Source organism: Calonectris borealis, chromosome 2 (genome assembly GCF_964195595.1).
Source record: "Calonectris borealis chromosome 2, bCalBor7.hap1.2, whole genome shotgun sequence".
NCBI lineage: Eukaryota > Metazoa > Chordata > Aves > Procellariiformes > Procellariidae > Calonectris > Calonectris borealis.
In genome coordinates this window covers 115,173,413-115,194,625 of record NC_134313.1, presented here as the reverse complement: position 1 = coordinate 115,194,625, position 21,213 = coordinate 115,173,413, and the positions used below count along the sequence as shown (strand labels likewise).

Sequence of the window (21,213 nt, the reverse complement as noted above, 5' to 3'; positions counted from 1 at the left end):
GGTAATTCAACTCTGGGTTGTCAAGTCCAGAGAGGGCTCTTATCCAGCTGTATTCAAAAAGAGATGGGAACAGATCACTGGGGAACCTAAATGAGCTTTTCCTGCAGATAGGTCTTCAGGACGTATCCTTACACAGAGCCTTCTGCTGAGTTTGGTACATACCCACCATCCAATCTGCTATTCAGGCAAGGAATAGCATATAAGATTTCAGTTTTTCAATTATCTGTTTCCTGGGGAATGAGCACTATGCTCTTTCCTTTCCCTGAGCTGAACTGCGAGTCTTCATTTATTATCTTTGGAGAGTATTAATTAAAAAGATCATTCTATCCATAAGACCAGTTACCTTTCAAGCGTTGCAGGCTCAATAAGGTAGGGAAACAAGAAAAACAGACCATTTTCACAGCTTTCAGCTTACCAGGATTCCCAGAGCCCACATTGGCACCAGCTGCTACTAACAACTTACAAAGAGACACAGAACTGAAGTGACGGCCTTCCTCAAAACCAAATGTAAGTAGATGAGATGGCCAGGAAACAGCCAAATCACTGCTAAATGAGACTGCAAGAAACAAAGTAAAGTTTGGACCTCCTCTCAAACTGCCTCTGCCATAGAAAGGACCAGTTAGTCAGCAACCACCATGAAGACAAATAATCCTGGAGGAAACTGCACAAGATGGGACAGCCTCTAACGGGGACGGTTCTGCTTGCAAGCCACCTGAGTGGCCCACACCAACAGTTTGGTGGACCTCAGCACAAGGACCAATCACCCAAATTGCCTTTTTATTCTTTAAGACCTAGAATTTAATTTCTCTTCTTCTAAAGTCTCTAGAGTTGCAGAGATAATCTTGAAAGCAGGATTGAATGTAAACCAAAAAGAGACGGCTGCCTGAGTTTACAGAAGACAGCAGTTCTGCAAGGTATTAATCAGTAAGAGTGATAATTCAGATGCACATTGTAATGATTTGTACCTTTGCATTGCTAGTAAGTTGTAGATCAAAGTACAGACAAAACTAAGAAAATTTAAGCAATTTATATACTTCTTATTGGTGAACATGGCAGAAACAGTGCTTTTGCAGCATTTTTTCCCCTTGTACTTAAAGAACTGAGCACAAGAGAAATCTTTGAGAGCGAGCCCAGCAGAGCACAGTAAGCACATGTAATTAGTTTAATAAATATACAGTCTCTCTCATTTGGCGTGCCAGTGGACCCAGCCTAATCTGCATATACCCCTCAAGAGAGTTGTAGTAGTTCCCTCTGCACTCACCCCTCCCTACCCAATTCCTCCTCTGGCCCCAAGTCACATTCGCATCCAGATTTAGCATTATGCAGTTCCTGCAGAGTCCTTGACTGCTTATTACTGCCTCTTTGTACATCAAAGGAGGAGGAAATAAAAAGGAAGAAATGCTAAGATCTTCCTTAGCCCTTAGCAAGATTTTCAGCTGAAAATCACCATTATAGAAAATTCTTGGTAAAGGACAGAAAAAACCAAACACTTGAGACATAATTTTGCTTAAAAATAATTTTTTTTCTCTTTCATCTCTCTTTTTTAATTTCATTCAGAATTTTCAGCTAAAAAATATCCCACAAAACTCTGTTTCTTCATGGGGATGCTCCAGCTGCTCCTTCTGCACCCAATAAGAACCTTACAGATGCACCTTATTTCTAGTAACACAGTTACTAGTTGTGCAAACAGCTGGGATATGTACAGCAAGGATAAGCAGCAACATAAGGTCAATCAAGAAGAAAGAAATGCTCCATTAATATCCCAGTATACTTGGAAAAGAGGAAGGGGAAGAAAAGGGAAAATATAACATCTCTGCAGAGTTTCAAAGCTTCTGAGTGCTTCTTCAGGCCTATTAAATCCCACCATCTTCCTGACCTCAAGAAATTTGAGGGAGGAATCACCCTCCTCAGAAGAACAGGTTCTTTTACTTCCCATCATTGTCATCTTTGGAGAACAGCAAAGATCTACACAACAGACCGGTGGCTCCTGAAACCTCTGTCCTTTCTACACTGAGAGAGGAAAATAAACGCTAAGTGACCATAAGATGCAAAAGAGTTAATAATCATCCCAGCAGTCAGGATGCAGGGTTGTGTTTACATGGAAAGGACAGAAGTGCATGTGGCAGATAGGAGTGATTCAGGGCAGAAATGGCAAACACTGACATGAGCCAATTTTTACATCGTGTAAAAATGTGTGGGAGTAGTTCTCTCACCCTCCAGTGCCTTTCTATATGAGCTCTAAGTGATAGCTCACAAAGATGACAGATACCTCAGTTCATACTTACATAAGAAGACTATTTTCTTGGTGGCATTAATGCAGCTCATGGTAGGCATTAATTTATACTAGAAAGCTACTATATAATTAATCGCAATTAATCACCTCGGAGCCAAAAAGTCTGTCCAACAAAGCAAGGAGTAATTGAGGTTAGAATTTAGGATTGCATTGGGAGTAGATTATAAACTCTTCAGGGCACCTTTGTTTTCACATCTTGTGTTTACACCACTAAGAGCAATTGAGCGCTGCTCCCCCGTAGTGCTTCATCAACATTGCCACCACAGCCCTGTCATCCCTGCACCGACAGGCAGCGTAACAACACACAGCAGCCTGAAACTATTCATCTATTCACTTTGTATAAAACTGGTATTATTACATACCACTGGTGAAAACAATCCACAAAATGAAACCAAGGAAATACATCTCCTCCTTGTAAGAAGGCAACTACAAAGCTGTATTTAGTCGGGGTTGGATTCTGCTCTCAATTGCACTGTTGAAAATGTGCCGCCTCCCTGCTGATCCCAAGTGAATCGAGAATGATGGTGTTATATATGATTACAATATGTCCTTTTATTATGATTTCTTAGCCCTCTGCATGCACAAATTCAACTGTTCTTTCTGTTTGAAAATAGCAGAACAAAATCTTATCTCCCCCCCTCCCCCCAAATCTTTTTACCTGTTACTCTGTAACATCTTCTTCAAGATTGGCAAGTTCAAATGCACTGCATTCTTCTTAAGAGACAATTAAAGAAACTGAAAAAGCAACTGACCTCTTGCCGTTTGAAATTTTGAACGTATTCTTCAAACTGTTCATCTTTTGTTTCATCTGCTTTTCCTAGTTTTTGAAGTACCTATGTTGAAAATAAAAAGAAAAAGGAATAACTTAATATTTATGTCACAAAACAAAACCGCTGCTACTTTCAATACTTCAGTTCTTGCAGTTGGGTTTAAATAGCTTTTTTTTTTGTGGGTGTTGCGTGCACTACTGTTTCTGAAGTTCACACGGGAAACCATTTTGTCAAAACAAAAAAGGATAAAAGCAGTAGTATGGTGTGTATGTGTGTGTGGAAATACACTTCAAAGTATGGAGTCCTTGGGGGGTATGTGGTTTTTTTAATCAAGCAACTTTTCTTTTTGCAAAGAATCCCAGGGTTTCAAAGCAAGGAAGAATGAGAGAAATTTGCTGGCACTGCAAGTTGTCCTCCCGTTCAGACAGAGAAAGGAAAAAAATATCAAATTTCATTAGGTTTTTCTTCAGTTTATGGCTCATTACATCGAATGGTATTAACATTATCCTTATCTACATGATTTTCAACATCAAGTCATACCGTGAGAATAAAGAACTGTAAGGCTGCATGAAAAATTGTTACAGCTGATGCTTATTTAAAACTTCTATTGGTGTACATATTTGCTCCCCTCATTAATTCAGCAGTGGATTGTCATCCACTAGATAATAAATATACTGCAATATGTCAGCAATAAGGACTATTCATGTGATAGTAATCTCAAAAGTAATTTGACACAGCTACAATTTACACTGTATTTAACTACAATAAATGCATTCTATTATTAAATCACGGAACTATCCATTCATTTTAATATTGATGACTTATACCAGCTGCAAATAGGCTTCACCCTTCTTGTCAAGCAACCCCCAAATCTTTATAGAGTACTGTATGTGGGATGAACCATCTCACATAGTGATGTTAGGATTGCTCTCCCATCACAAAGTGTCCAAACTTTCCATTTTCACAGGAAAAAACAGAAACAAATGAAAAAACCCCACAAAATTGAATCAGTAGCAATTAGCTGATACTATGAATAAACATATAAACATCCCCTCCTATTCTTCTCAAAACAGTCCTGGCATGTTCTCTCTCCTCTCCTCCATCTCTGCCTCTCTCAACCACAATCAGCCCCACACCATAAAACCAGACTGCACAAAGGTGGGGTGAGCATCGCCACAATGGGAACTGAGGGTCAAGATCATCATGAAGGTGATGCAATGCTACCTGCGGACCTGGCATGTGGAACTTCAAGGAAGTTTTGACATATTTATAGCAGAAAGACAGAAAGAATGACATCAGAGAGGAAAAAAAGACAAAGATCAGCCTTTTGCTGCCCATAGTTGTGTTTTAGCTTTTCATTCCCCTGGCTCATTTTGGGTTGCTTTTAAGCCTGCTGACTACTCCCAAAGACCTCAGACCCTCTCATCACCAATCTCTTCATATTAAATATTAAATCTCTCTTCATATCAAATATTAAAAAGTATCACAGATGGTTTTACAGAGGAATCATTTAATTTAACATTTCGACTCATCACAGGCCTTCACATTGCTCCTTGTCACCAATGAGCCAAACAGTCTGCCCCCGACTGCGGCAGAACTTTGATCCACACCAGGCGGCTCTCTGAAAATCCAACATTTCCTTTTCTAAGAGGTGGCTGCCAGGTAAGCCTCCAGACCACAGCAGTACATTCAAGCCCTGTTCACAGGAACAAGCAGCAGGCAATAACTCCAATAGTTAATTGGAGTCTGAGCAATTCATAACATAGGTAACAAGTCACAGCAAGAAAGGTTGTTGTGATAAACTCTTCTCTCTTTCCCAAAATATTAATGGCACATATCCGTGCCTCCAGATATGCACTCAGGTCCAATAGCACAAGGCTCAGAGGGGAACAACCTACTTCTCACAGCATGTACTTCCTATGGTTTGTTTTTTTATCCTATCTCCAACTTTCCATTTCTCTACAGGTATTTAGCTGAACTGAGACTAAAATGCAGTGTTAGAACTTGGCCTCTGCAAACACCAACCCTAACCTTAATCCAGGGTTACATTAAATAACCATTAATAACATAGCTTCCCAATTTTCCTAATCGTAACCTAAACCAGAACGTAAATACTCACTATAGATATGCCATGTGTTTGGAACTATAAATTTCAAGCTTGGCATCAGTTAATGATACTCGCCCTCATGGAAGTCCTGCATCCCATGCAACACACACAGATAACTGAGGTTCACTCACTCTTTTCCTAAATGCAATCTTAATCCTAACCCTAATCCTAACCCCACAATCCTATATAGAGACAGCTAAGCAGACTGGGGCTAGAATAAACTATTCCTCACAGGCCCCTTTTGATCCCATCCATATAGCCCCATGGACCACTCAAAGTGTAGCACAGCCTTTTACAGCCAACCTTTTCCTAATTGTAAGCATAACTTTACCACTGGTAATCTAAATAGAGAGGTGACTAGACTGAGGGTAAGTCTTAGAAACTGATCTACCTTTCAGCACTTATTTGTGCGCTTCTGTCTCAAAGTGGAAGTCTCTTGTCAACAAAAGTCTACAGTTTGTAGTTTATTTTTGGTCAGGTTGGTTCCTACCTATAGGGTGTCCTTGGGATAGGCTTAAGGCCAGATGAAGGCTTGTCTACGCTACACATGGGTTCCTCTAACTTCAACCCCTCTTGTGGACAGGCTGAAATAAATTTTAGACACATTATTCATCTTGTTATAGAGAGTACCTGGGTCAAGATTAGAGTCAGGGTCTGGTTTAGGGCTAGGATTAGGAAAAGGAAAGTAGACAACCTACTAGCTATTAGGTTTAAATATTGGTCAAGAGAAAGTAGACTTAAAACGCCCAGGTTACTGGAAAGCATCTGATGGCCCTTAAAGGTAAAATGAAGGCTGTTCGCAGGAGCAGCAAGTGTCAAACCTTCCCCTTAAGCCTCAGTTCAGCCACCCTTCTAGATAAGGATCAGATTTAGTAACAGGAATAGCTCAGTTCATTGGTGGCCCCTGAGGACAGGAGAAGGGTAAATGGACAGTCTTTTACAACAGCCTTGGAGTGCTCTACAATGTGCCAAAGAAAGGAGATCTGGACAGATAAGTGGCTAATATTTTGTTTTAGGTCCATGTGGTAGGTAACCCATATTGTGGATTTGGATTCAGGCATTAGAAAAAGAAAGAGCAGAGGAACCAAAGCTGTTGCTGAACATTCAATGGCCCATAGGGCTAGAAAGAGGCCTGGACTCAGAGAAGGCAGGTAGCTAGCATTTTTTTTTTTCTTTCTTCTTAACATACCCACACAGAGAAATAATATTTGGGGTTAGAGTTAGGAACATCTATCAATGTGTATCAACAGCCTGTACCATTTAAAATAAAATATTTTTTAAAAAATTAAAGAAACAGACATGAAATGAATCTCAAGAAACATTCTACAGCCAAGTACTCTGTAGTCTTCTGAAGACTGCATAAAATAGTTGGTGAACATGATCACCCTATCCAAAAAAAGAAATAGGCAAAAACCTATCCTATTTCATACAATTAGTCTAAATCAACTACCAGTAAGCCTTTTCTTAAAATGCCATAAGAAGACAAAAAAAAAAAAAAAAAAGAGACAAGAATTTGAAAGCTGCTTTATTTTTTTCTTGATTTAACTGTGGTGTCCAAATGTGATAGCGTACGATTTGCTTAATGCACTGAATTACGTTAAGGATCTAAAATTAATATCAGTGTTGACCCAGCATGTCACTAGGAATACATGAACTAAATAATTAAGTCCAATTAGCATTGAGAATGCAGTAAAAGCTAAATTTGATCTGATGGTAAACCTAGATACTGTTGAGTGAATACATGTATAGTTTAATTGTCTGGCAACGTGGTACTGAGATAAATAAACGACAGATTCTACACAAGCATGTAAAATTTGAGTAAGGATATCAAGCATGTCTGATATTCATAAATGTCATCAAGAGTACATGTCTAGACACAAAATGCAAGAATATTTCTATTTGGGGATGTTGTATCTTCAGTAACCCTTTTGGAAGACATAAGACTAAACAGTTCCCCTTTAAAGTCATCTAAGTACCTTCACTTACCAAATAATACCTTTAAGTTCTATGAGGATCTGAAGTGTTAGGAAGAAAAAGTCAATAATTTGCTGATCTTGAATTAAAATGATCAGTTGTACAATGACTATGAAATAAATGTTGTTAAATGTCTGCAACATGCCAAAGAAAGGAAAGGAATATAATAGAAAAAATTACAGATAAGCTTGAGTAAGCTTGATTATATTGAAAACTCATGTCTTGTGGCAAGGATCACAGTGTTATAGCTGCTGAGACTACCACCCTGACAGGCCTACCCATCCTCCCCTAAAAAAGTTCCCAAGACTATGACAATTGCAGGAAGAAAGAAAAAAAGGAAAAAAAAAAAGAAACTAAAGAAACTGATTCTCTGATGTAAACTGTGGCCACCTAGGAGCTGCCTCAAGAGCAGCTCAGCTCCCTGCACAGCAGCAGCAGGGTAGACAGGAGTTGACAGTAACCTCAGCAGACATCCCAACATGCATCATCCTCAGTTATGCATCAGTATTCTTAAAGAACATCCAACATGTTCAAAGTCACTCAGGGCAGGAAGACGTGACTGATCAGACAGGACTACCCAGGGCAAGAGTTTATCACTCTGAAACACTGAAAAACCGAACCTAATCTAACTTGCCACAAGTAGCCCTATTTAAGGGTATTACAGAATAACCCTGGTATGAAAAGCAAGACAAACACTTATGAGAGTCCAAAACCATTGTCATGGACTCACTGACCAAAATCTTTTGAGAATAGCAAAGTGCTTCGGATCTCAACAGATGCAAACTCATGCATCTACACCACTGTTTTTTTTACACCATGCATCTACACACTATTTTTCTAATACCATATTCTTCTTCAACCTCCAAAAGAAATACTAGGGCTCCATGAGTAATATGTGCAGATTTCCAAAGGAGTTTCAATATGGTACTTCTGGGCAGAAATTGGTTAAAATGAAAGCAGACCATTCAGGAGAAATCATCTGAGAGTTATCTGTGTGCAAAATTTTATATGGATTTCAGCAAATGTTCACAAAACTGTGAAAGAAGTATTTGCGCAATATAAAATACAAATTTTGAAAGAAGCTTCTTATGTTGCATGACAAGAACACTTTTCTGAGTTGAAAAAAAAGAAGCACAATAGGATAAGTTTGAAGTAAACAGGACTGTATTTCAACTTACCCAACTACAAAATAGTATATTACAACTCATACCACAAACATATAATGACCTCAAGCTTACCACAGCCTGACAGTAATTCGAGACAGACAAAAAACTCACCCCCCGCCCCGGCCAAAACCCAACCCTCTCCCCCCAAAAAAAACCTCCCACACAGGCATCTCCAAGTTTAAAAAGACAAAATTTTTCATGTTATACAAAGAATTTTCATGCTATACAAAGCATCCAATGCCACAAAACCATAAAAAAGGTTCACATTAGAAAAGCTAAGCATGATCCATGATACCCAGCTGGTATTTGAGAAGTGTAGGAACAAAGTTTAAGAAACCCTGTTTGTTCCAGAAATAAAAGCTGGCTTGGAAGACAATATACTGAAGTATGAAATCTGCAATAGAACTAATTCCAAAACATATCTACTGACTCTCACTCATGCGTTAAAACAGGGTGCTAAACACAAGAAATGGAACAAAACCTCAAGGCTCACTGAAGCCACGTGAGATTCCCACCTCCTCACCGTTAGCGCATGGGTAGCTGAAGTGAAACCAGAGGGACAACCACTACAAGGATGGTACTTGGTCATTCCCCTGCAAATGAGGGGCAGGAGGAGACAGGGAATTGGATTACAGATATGTAAGCATAAAGCTGATAGACCTACACGTTTAGTCCACCTAATAAAAAGTTTCTGCTCCAAAGAGGTAACGTTCATATCTAACTACTCAAGATCTACTTGGGTGGCATTTAAAAACAAAACAAAACAAAAATTTTTACCATGATGTCAAAGTCTACAGTCTTATCCTGCCTCCATTTCACTCCAGCACTGAAATCTCAAAATATGGTCAGAAAAAGAAGATGGGCAGAGAGGTATTTTTCAATATTGTTGCATGGCGGGCTTAAAGTATGCACGATGTATTTCATAAACATTAGATGGAATTTCCTAATTAGAAAAATAATAAATAAAAGATTCTTTAAAAACTTGTTAAATTTCTGTCTAGTACTGTTCTTTGTTTTCTCTTTGCTTTTTTTGTTTTTTTTTTTCTGAGCAAGGTTATAATTGTATATAAGCAATAGGTATTTTAAAAATATAAAGTCCAAGAACTTTTTGGTATTGTATTAATTTCTGCAGAAATTATTTTACATAGAATATGACTTAAAGTCTTAGGGTATGTGTGCAAAGAAATTATTATTTATGCTTGTCTGGATATTATTCAGTACTCTTCTCATTTGTTAGCAAACTGTTCCCATGCATCATGGAATTTTATAATACTCGAAGTAAACAAAGTGGGTTTTGTTTGAGTTTTTTTGGGGGGTTTTTTTGCTCCAAGAACTTCCATTTGAGAGTGCTGGAGTAAGTTTCTGACTAAACAGAGCAAAAGATCAACATTCTTTGGCTTTCATGTTAATAAGTTAGGCAGTTGAGCACTTTAGGGAAAAAAATCTAGTATTTAACACTTTCTTTTTAGGGTGAAAGCCTTAGATTTCCAAACAAGCTGGTTTTTGGCCTAGCCAGAAACCATACCATATTTAACATTATTAGGATTTTGTAAAGTAAGTAGATCAGCAACCAGAACATACCCAATAAGTATAAATTACCATTTTATCACGGAGTTAAGATACACATGTCTGGAATAGCACAGTATATTGCTCAGTTTCAATTCTGCTATGAGTATTTTGATCCCAACATAGCTCCAATGCAACAGGATCAATAGCTTCACTTTTCCAAGTGGTTGACTGAATGTCATACTTTCCACGCTATACAGCCACTTTTTAAAAGAAAGAATTGCTGTGGAGATGGCCAATAAATTTACAAGAGCTCAATCAGACACAGAAGGAAACAGAAGACTTGCAAGAAACACCTATGCTCTCACCCTCCCCTGACCACTCTCTCTTATTCCTCATCTTCAGCAGAATCTGAAGATTGTTGTTTCTCTTACTGATCTTAGGAAATGACTAAACTTAGCTCAGGTTTCCAGATCAACATTAGGTGATCTGTAGTTACCACCCCATTTTTCAGTGCACACTTGCAGTATTAATGATATAGAGAACTCCTGAGCATTCAGTAAATTACAGCCAATCTTCATTGTCACATAATGTATCTTATATCTCTATTATTGTACTGGTATTTGTTCCCCAGCCTCCCATTTAGCTCTTCTCTTAAACTGGGCAAAATAATCCTCATTTGCCCACCATTTATAGTTGAATTTCATTGCTGAAGTTTGACACACTGGATCATATACTAGGAGAAAGGTAAACTGCAATTTGGGAATGTACCATTTAGTGGAGGACTGCAACTGCTACACTAATATCTGACAGAGGTAATTTCTGCTGTACAGGGTCACAAAGCAAAAGAAAAGTCATATCCTGAACTGCATTAATGCATGAAGTATGGCCCAAGCAATGGAAGAGGGCAGCTGCTAGGTACCAGGCACTCTCTGGTATGGAAGAGCATAAAAATGACTCTACACGTCAGATTAATTGTCCATATAACATACCAACCTCTCTCCACCCCCTCCCAAAGAAGGTGCCTAGGGAAGATACATGACAAGTGTGCAGTGACACTCCTGCAGAACCCTCTCTCAACCCCTAACAAACTGCATTTCAATGAATTCCTGATGTGGTCTCTTTACATTTTATAGCTCTGATGGATTTTTCTTATTGATGGATTTCTCTTATTGATGGATTGTGCTGCTGCTTGTGAAGCTCTGGTAAGGTATTTGCTGTTTCAAGAAGCATGAAGGTTCACTTTTCTCATGACTGCTTTTCTTTTGTTAATTTTTTGTCAGCTTTTGCTTGCTGGTGCTTTGAGTATTGTAAAATACCATGATGCATGGGAACAGTTTGCTAACAAATGAGAAGAGTACTGAATAATATCCAGACAAGCATAAAATACTGTGATAAGATATGTTCTCTTAATCAAAATTGAAAGAGGGAAATGTGGTCTTTCTACACAGCCTAAATGACAAATGTGAACATTATGCTATGAGAGATGATTATAATAACCTTTCTGCAAATTACAGAATCTAATTGTACATCATTGCCCAGATGATGTAAAAATGCTCTAGAGAGATCCACAAAATAAACAAGATTATGAGTCCTCTCAGAATGAAGCCACAGACTTCTACATTAGTCCTTGGTCATTTGATTAAAACCAGAAAGTACTTTACAGAGAGCACTGACTTGCACATCGCAGGGCACCACAATGCATAGACCATTCCTCACACTTTCCTTGTAACATCCAGCAAATTTGGCCTACTGGAAGTAGGCACCCTTGCAAAATTTAACATAACAGTAGCTGGCTCTTGTTCTGCGTAAGTGAGATCCTAAGAGGTCCAGCAGTAAAGCTTAGCTGGGCAGTAGAATTTAAGGAGACTAAAGGATGAGCTTTGGAGTTTGCAAGGCCTTGCTTTGCTGGTGAGAAGGGAAGGGATACTAACAGCTATAACAATGTACTGCTAGGGACTTCTCCTGCTTGTCTCTGGTGACCTTCACAGGGTTTAATGCTATGGAGCTCTCCCACATGGTAACGTGGCTCATCAGACACTGGCTACATGTAATCTGAAAGGTACTTATCCCTAGTGGACGTGAAAGCCTCGCACAGCTTCAAAGAACTGCCATGTACTTCAAAAAATAAACTATAAAGAGGCAAGCTGTTAGACCAGCTTTCCCCAGTCTGCTCTGTAAAACTAGCCTGTATAATAGAGGATGGCATCCAGGTAGAGATGATGGAAGGGTGCATGGCAGGTGATTTTCATGGGATGCAACTTAAAGAGGAAAACAAAATGGAAAGAAACAAGAAACAACATAGACTAAGCTTGTAGACCGAGATGTAGAGAAAAAAAAAAGAGTGAGAAACCAAAGAAAGAATTAAGAGGGAGAAAAAACATTAAGAGAGAATAGGGACCAAGCTAAAATCAAAGAATCAACTTTGACACACTGTGAGTTTGATTCATTTGCCTTTCCGTAGGCATCTCAGATGGCGCAGGATGTCTCAAACATCTCTGTGCAGGTGGCAAACATGACACAGGGCCTATGGAAGTGTCTTCTGGAATAGCAGCTTGAGGCGAGGCAGGATACAACTCAAGCAGCCTATATGTGGGCAGCTGAATTGAGCTATTAATATCATAGCAACATCTACAATCCTCAAACTTTTGAGTATTCTTTTTCCTCACAAAATCTCTTAATGCAATAATAGTTCCTTCCTTGCTCACTTTACCATTGGGGAAACAAAGCACAGGAAAGGCAAGTAACTTCTACGCCAAGTTCGGAGGAAGTTAATCACAAGCAGGGTACCAAAACTGATTATTCTAGACAGCATCTTAACCTCTGGGCTATCCTTCTGTGAAAAGGAGATTCATAGTACAGAAATCTGCTGTGTTCAGATTATCTGCATCAGAGCTATACAGAAGAGGAAGAGTGAACAAAAAGGCATCTTAAAGAACTGGAAAGACAATCTGTTTGCCCTTCTCTGGCTATTGTTGGTCTCACACTTCTGGAAAAGATTGATCCCTTCTTTTGGTTGAACAAGAGCTAAATTTAACTGCCTGCACAATTAGTAATAATACCCTTGGCTGAATTTCTGTGTCCTTTACTGTATCCCAAATAAATAAAAAAGCTACTCTGCTGAATTAATAAAAAATCCTGTCAGTTGCTGTTGCTTCTGCCTATACTTAACTTACTCATCTAGCTGAAAAGTGCCTGGATATCTTTCTAGTAGTGACCAGAGCATCTCAAACTAGTAGAAACTGGTTGGCATCCAGGCTCACTTACAGTCTCCTCATCCCTTTATTTCCCTCTTTCTTACCAGTTTCTCCTCTTTCTTACTGCCCTTTGGTTTGTTCTCTACACCTTCTGTTGAGCAGACATTCCTTAATACTGCTTCCTCCAAAAAATAACAACAATGGAAGAAATATGTTGTTTAATGCCCTAACATTTCAATCTGTTCATGTGACAACTTAATTTACCCGATCTTCTATTCACTTTCGGCCCTATTTGGGCTGCAAGCTTTTCAAAAGAGAGACCATTTGATCATTTACATGTGTACAGCACCAAAGAAAAGGGGACCATTGACTTGATTTGTTTGAAGACACGATTAATAATAATTTCCCTTCTGATGCTTACATTCACCCGGTGACCAGCTAGTTCTTTCGCTGTTTATTCGCTTGATACTCCTAGTCCTTACAAACTAGGAAAAAAAGGTTAAAGCAGCCATTTGAAAAACTTTTTTCACTGTATTTTCAATGCATAAAAACTTGCATAGGACTAACTGTAACATAATTATCATTCACAAAACTTTAATTATTCAAATTAGATTTGGATAATTATAAAAAAATGGAGTAGATTGCCTACACAGAATTTTTTTCAAAACTAACCTCTGAGATCTTGTAAATAGGACATTAAAATCAACTACAAAGACATTTAGCACAAAAACCTTTTAAGCTGGAAGCAGTCACAATGAAATAAACAAAGCTGTCTCCTGTGCAGAAGGGCCACTAAAGCTCATCCTTGCATAAGGAACCTAACATGATTTATCCTACCAAAGTCCTCAGCAGTTATACCTGACAGGCAATCATCTCTAAATTAATCAAGTTTTTCCTGGGCCAAGAGGAGAGATATCAAATATAAAATTGGAATTTATCTGTGGCTACCATAGTTTCACTTTCTTAATTAAACATTTAAATTCTACCTGGAAAAAGACAACTTTGTCCTTTACAGACTGTCTCTCTGGATTTATCACAGCAAGTATGTGATGTTCTTCCTGTCAGCTGGACGTCAAATAAGAAACAATCAAGCAAAAAGCTTTTCAGTCACAAGGCCAAAATAAAGATCACATTAAATATAACAGACCTTGAATTTAAAATGCACATGCATTCTCCTACTGTCTAGTTCCACAGGATATATATAGCAGACTCTTGTTTACTTTACTTAGCTCTGATGATATGCTTTCAGTGGCTCAAAGAACTTAAGGAAACCGGGCTTTCATTTTAAGTAGTGATGCTTTTCAGGCTATTTCCCTTTATATTCACATTGCGGTACCTGATTTTCTGTACTCAGTTCCAAGATCCAGTGACAATATTTCCTATTGGTCTTGATTAAACTCAAACTGAACCAATTTATAATAAAAGAAATGGATTTTGCCACTAAGTAGATAAAGAGTGTTAGTGGTAAAATATAATGTCCCCACAATAGAATGATATGAAGTTGGTAAGTCTCATTTGGTAGCATTATAGGTGTCTCTAGGTTATGTCTCATCACAAAAGGCAGACAAAAGGTAATTTACACATGAAAGTAATTTCTTCAACCTGGAGGAAGAACCAGATAAAAGTTAAAAAAAAAAATCAGAATTCCTGGGGAGAATAAAAAATCTGATTTAGAAGAGATATTTTGATTTGATATGTTTTTCTACGGTTTTCTGTGAGATTATAATCCACATCTTAGACCCAAAATTACAGTTACATCAGTAACTGTGCAGAGATGATGACAATCAGAGACAAAAGTTCAGCCATTCCTGACATGGGTAATTAACAGAGCTGACAGATTTCTCATTGCATGGCGTCAAAGAGTTAACAGGTGAATTTACTTTCCTTCCACTTCACCATTACATCTACAAGACAGGCTACTAGTGTTTTTGTGTCTTACCAGTTTGGCTTCTAAATTAATCCATATGCTCAAAGTAGCAATACAGATGCCTAATCTCGTCTGCCTCCTCCAGTCTGAGCTGTGACATTTCCACAGACATTTCTTGAGAAAGGTGCTGACTGAGGCTAGAAAGAGACGCCCACGTTTGGTCCAGCACGCACTGAGGTGCGGATGCTGCCCACCCTGAGGCTCCTTCACGTCCAGCAAGGACGGGATTTCTCTCTGCAGACTCAGGGCAATCTTTATTACAGGACTGATAGTGGAGCCCTGGGGAAACAAACCCAAACGTTTCCAGCATGGTTTGATGGCTTGCCAACAGAATATTTCACCACCTGTTAAGACAGTCTCATGTCATGCCACACATAGCAATGCAGAAGACGAAGATAACTTTGTCTAGTACTTTGCAAAACATTTTCCAGATTGATGTTCATCTGTGGAGGAATTTACTGTTTCTTCATAGATCATGAATATATTGCACACTAAATACCAGTGATGTGCCTGACATGGCAACACTTGCTGATGAGCTACTCTTCACCTTCGGGGTGCTCCAGACCTTTTTCCTCTCTCCTCATCCGGAGGAAGACAGTGACACTGACATAACACTTCCAGGTGAACTCACTCCTCTCTAGATGGAATGATCAATAAGCTTGTTTCAAAATATCGAGGAAATTATCTCCCAACATTATGAAAAATTAAGTAGAGTGTATACACTTGATTCAACTAATTTAACAACTCAGGAAATCTTTGAAACCACCCAGGTCTGTCTCTCTTTTTTAAAAATAGCATTTTAAAAAATATACTGATCCACAAGAGATTTATTTCTGACTTATTGGAAGAATTTGTGAAGGCATAATCTCGTTACAATCACAAATTCCCCAAGACCAGCTCTATAAAGGAATATTAAACCAGCATAATATGGCTAGCATTATGTGCTAGTCAGATATTTCTGAAGAAAGTTACCAGTTTTCCTTCTCATTGCTTTTTAGAATTATTCAGCATTTTTGTGTTACTGAAGGTCAAACAGTACCTCACAACATTAAAGTATTCTTAAGCTGCTCAGCTAACATAGCATATTCCGACTTTTCTCATTAATTGCTGCTAAGGATAAGCTTGCCTGTTCTCAGGAGTTTATATGCATCATTTCTTCATGCTCACACCACGTCATGGCCTTTTAGTTATTAAAGAAATTATTTAGAAGTTATTTCGAAAGCAAGGAAAAACCACCCACATTCATGCAGACACCCGAGGTGGGGGAAACAACTCAAATGGAACAGGACTTGAGGATGATGGACAAAAGGAAAAAAACCTCTGAACTGAAGCTGAGGTCAGCAAGGACAACCAGCAGTGGTGGTGTCAGTGCTCCAGCTTTGACACCTAGATATTGCACGAGATGCTGCAGGCAAATAGGACTTCATCCTCTTCCACAGGGCCTGGGGATGAGATTCCAGAATTAACCCTTTCTGGACACGGCTCAGAGCTGCTGAACATGGAAACAGATGTGGTGTGGCTCAGATCAGCAGCATGCAGAACACAGGTAGGGCCCACTTTTCAGGGAAATCCCTTCTTTGCCGAGCAAACAGCAGTCCTGTTCTACTAAATGTGCTTCTGTAAAAACAACACATTTAAGAGCTCTCTAACAGTCAGAGTTTCCAGGCAAAAAGATGTCCGGAAAAGGAGCCTATCTGCCGATGCTGGGAAAAAACTGGCATGCAAGCACTGCTTTACTGTGAGAAATGCCATGTTCTTCTGGGGTTGCTGCACATCTGGAGTCGCATTCTGATGCCTTTCAATGGTCTTTACTTAGACAAACACCAAGTCAGAGGAATGTACCAGAGCAAGAGCACAATTAACAAGGAGAGAGAACTCAGGATCCGGACAAAGGACATTGTCAATACAGAGAGAGGTTTAAGGCAGGCAAGAAAAAATATCACAAACTCTGTAACTGTAAGGAAATTTAGAAAATAGCACTTCCAGAATTGAGACAAAATAAAATAACAGTGTGATGCTGTGGCCATATGACCTGTTCGCGTAGTCACCAAGAGCAGGCTGGAAAAACAGCAGCCGCAAAGACAAGCTGGAGTGACCTTCATCAGCAAGTCCTATGCTATGAGGCCTCTCCAACTCTTCAGGAGCAAACTGTTTGCACTGAGGCTGAAGCCATGCTTCAGTGAGCAGCTCAACAGAAATCTTCATCATTGCATGTAAGATGGAAGGAATTTCTTCCACAGGAAAGAGGCAGAGGCTAGCTACTAATGAAAATCACCGGGAATATGGCACATAGCTGAATTCAGCTGGTACAACTGGAGGGAAGAGGACACTAAGTTAATAGTCTTTCACCTTAAGTGTCATAGAACTGCATGGGACAGTAGCAAACAACTCTAGGCTTTCTTTAGAAGATCAGCTGTGTTGGCGTCTTGCATCCAGTGGCAAAGATGGAAAAAGGATCACCATTGTCCTTAAAATAACTTTTAAAAAAATTTATTTATTTAAATAAATTGGAAGATTGATATCATTCCTGCCTCCAGTTTACTCTTTTCCACATTGAGCAAATACCATGACTTCAACCTTCCCTTGTGGTCAAGTTTTCTAATGTTCAAGTTTTCTAATGTTCAAGAATTCTCTTGGCTTTTCTTTAGACTCTCTCCAGATTGTAGGTAACTTTCTTCTCTAGCAATGTCTAAATTAGAGTTTCCTTAAATTACTCCAGGTCCTTGAATTCCCTTTGATTTTCCCATCTTTTCAGTGGCTTTGAAAATCAGTCATATGTAGGCAAATAATTAGAAGAACATTTGATGTATTTTAAAATCAGTGGTAGAAAGCAATGTGTTAAGCACTGAAAATCAGCTTACATGTGAAAATGGATCTGAAAATGGCGTTGGAATGAAAAAGCAGCAAAGGAGATTAAACTACAACAATTTGACACTCAGGGCTAAATCCTATAAAAAAACTCTTTGCACATCTCTCATCAAAAAGATATCCATTCCTCAGTGTCTCACTACATTTAGAACTCAGAGGTACAGTCAGTCTAAATACTCCTATCCACCATGATCACACAGTAAGTGACTGTCTCCCAAGCACCTCTTATAATCACTCCTGGATTGGATTATAACACCTCCATTTCTAGGGGGAGGAAACGGAGGCACATGAATTGATTAAGTAACTGTGCCAGCCTGTAATTAATCATGCAATATGCCAAAAGGAGAGCTTTAAACTGAACATGTAGTTGTTGTGCATCAACACCGTGCCTATACAATCCTCTCTCAATTACTACTGAGCAACACAAAGAACTAAAAAAGCACGTGTAACAGAGTACAAGTATATAAAAAGGTCCAAATCTCGATTATTTCACTCAGGTAATTAGATTTGTGGATCTGAATGTGTGAGAAAGACAAGCAGGATTAGTTTATCACTCACAAAAATGAAGTGATACATATGGCAAAGATTACTTAATATTGTCTATCATACCTACTCAAGCTGTGATATTTCTGCTAGCAAAAAAGTTAAAAGTTAAAGATACTGGTGCAAAAACAAGTAAATCAAAGCTTACTGGGAATATTTCTGTAAGTGTAAAGCCTGATCTGATTTTTTTCCTTTGTATCGAATGCAGTTCCTGAAATTTTCAGCTGTGTAAAATAGCTTCCGCAGCAAGTAATTTCTTAACAAAGACATTTTAAAAGTTATTTTGATTATATGCTTTCATAAAGGATGCTTTTCACATAATGAACCATAATGGCTTTAAAAGGCAAACAGAACTGTAGGCATTTATATATATAAATTTAACTGCTGGTAGCTACTAACAGATTAGAAATGCACCACAGTCACAACATTTTGTTCATTTATAGGAATATAAAGGAGTTTTTCTAGGAATACAGAAGTATTTGTCACTCAGATACTGAACGACATTAGACAGGAGTACTTTAGGAAACACATGATGTTCTTAGGTATCTTTACAAAAATACTGGTTTTTTTATTTAAATGTATAGAGACATTGTTTCCGACTAACAAAGGTCACTCTATGCATTGTAATAGCACAGAAGCTTGTTTAGTGGAATAACTAAAGTTGCAGGGATAAATTGTCTGTCCAGGGATGTTTATCTCAAATATCTTCAGGATTCCCTTGAGTGAGCAAGATCATAGCTTTAATGATGTAAAACCCTTCAAAGCCAACACGATTAATCACGTAGGGGGAACTATACTGTGATGTTTAGGCCTTGGCCCACATGTAGCAGAATCAAAGCCTGCCAGTCTCCTTGGAGGGCTTCTGGAAAATCCAGCCTGACACCAAAGACTTTCTAGCATTTACACTCAGGGTGAATATTCTGGTTACTCAATGCCTTATGCTGTTGCACGATAACAGGAAAACAACATCTAGGACTTTGAGTACTGCAATGAAAATGGATCCAAACAACAACTCTACACAAAAGGAAGGAACTTTCCTTCTAAAACCTGCAAAATATAGACTGAAACCAGATGGAAGTGATCCACATTTGTGACTGTCTCTGTTTTGCCTGCCTGTATGGTGCCGAAAGCTCTCCAGTTTGCACCCTAAAATGTGTTTGGACTCCCTGATCTCTAGAGGTCCCCTTCAGCTTGGATGCAAGCATTACCCTTTATAACCAGATATAACTGCTGTCTTTATCTGGCATTTTACTCTGTTAACCAGATGCTATGAAGCATAGTATCAAGAGGATTTCTGAGAAGTTTGATGAAATGTTGAAGACTGCTACCGAGTCAGTCTCATTTTTATCTGAAATATCTATATGACACCCAACTTAGGATAGCAAAGTATACACCATAGTTGATCATCAGATCTGTCTCTAGAAAGCCAGCTTTCTGCTCAGTGGTAGAAGGTATTGATGGCTGGCTGCTGAGGTATGCCGAAGAAGGAATGGCTACAAAAAGGCTGAAAAGGAGGGAGAGGTACCCTGCTCCATGGTGTGCAAACCCTTTTTCTGTACATGATTCCAAATTATTGTAAGACAGGAGAGGAGTATTATAAACGCCCTCTTGATCCAACATACCTATGAAGAAGTACTTGTACTTCAGTCTGAGTCTCAGCACCTCCCTGTTGCTGAATTCCACCTCCCAGCTCCTTTCTTACAAGATGATTACTTCAATGGTACTTGAAGGCAGCAGCTCCCAGAAAGACTATGGTTTCCACGGAAATAGATTTTCAGAATCCTCTTATCCACTATAACAGTAACAAAGTACTTTAATAGAAAGATTTAATGCATTCCACAGCAAAAAGTCCCATAATAGCTGACATCTAGAAGTTGTGGAAGTTGGTCAATACTTTGCTTATTTTATAATTTATCTCTGAGTATTAGATTACACACTATAAGCTGCAGTCTATTAAATTTTGCCCAATGCTTATCTCTGCACAGACAGTGAGATTGCTGATAAAGCTAAAATAACTGCAGTTCTCCATGGGGACTATGGGAGGAAAAAAAAGAAGAATGGTAGCCATATCTATGAATTTTTAGAAACAGAAGTCTTTAAAGGCCTTCCCAATCCATCAATCAATGGGATCATGGCATATCCTTTGTCTAAGGAGGGGACAAAGTTTATGGGGAAAAAAGTCCCTCCAGGTATTTGCAGTGATGGAGTTGCTTACTCTGCAGGCAGTTTACATCTTCAGACTACGGACAAGAGATTTTAAAAAGCTGTCAGGCCAGCTTTTTCCCCATGAGAGAAAAGGCACCAAGTCGTTAGTGTTATAGTTAGATTGGACTTTCCCAAGTTACCTAACCCCTGCCTTTTTCACAAAATGCTACTATTGCAGCAGTACTCTGTCAGCTGTTTCCTTCTAAATAAGCAGCATTTGCTGCCTTTAAGCAGAGACTAACTTTTCCCCTCAGCAAAACAATAGGTACTTTAGACACATATATATATGTTTGCAAACGTTAGAATGGGGCCATTACACTGATTTCCTGTTACAGGAGCAGTTTAACATTAAACAGTCAACTTGTACTTTACTGCGAATCCTTATTCAAGAGCAAGCTACTACTATCACCACTGCTCTGACCTTGCATATGGGATGCCCACTGTAACCACGACCCCATAAGCCTGCAAGGACTGCAGGAAATGAGGCATCCATGGGTAAGTCTGCCCAGGGATATATATACATACATACATATACACATTCATATATGTATATATATAACATATACACACACACACATATATGTGTGTCTGTGTGTTTGTCCAGTGGCACATATATGTATACACACATATGTATCTATATCCATGCACACACTTCCC

General features: G+C 38.8%; 1 protein-coding gene across 1 annotated transcript in view; it reads right to left on the bottom strand.

The window, feature by feature from the left end:
- AMPH (amphiphysin) overlaps positions 1-21,213 on the bottom strand; it is a 127,084-nt gene that overhangs the window by 60,979 nt on the left and 44,892 nt on the right. Inside the window, exon 2 of the mRNA XM_075142998.1 lies at positions 3,046-3,126. Within this exon, the coding sequence (XP_074999099.1) occupies positions 3,046-3,126 (81 nt within the window). The remainder of the gene's footprint in view (positions 1-3,045; positions 3,127-21,213) is intronic.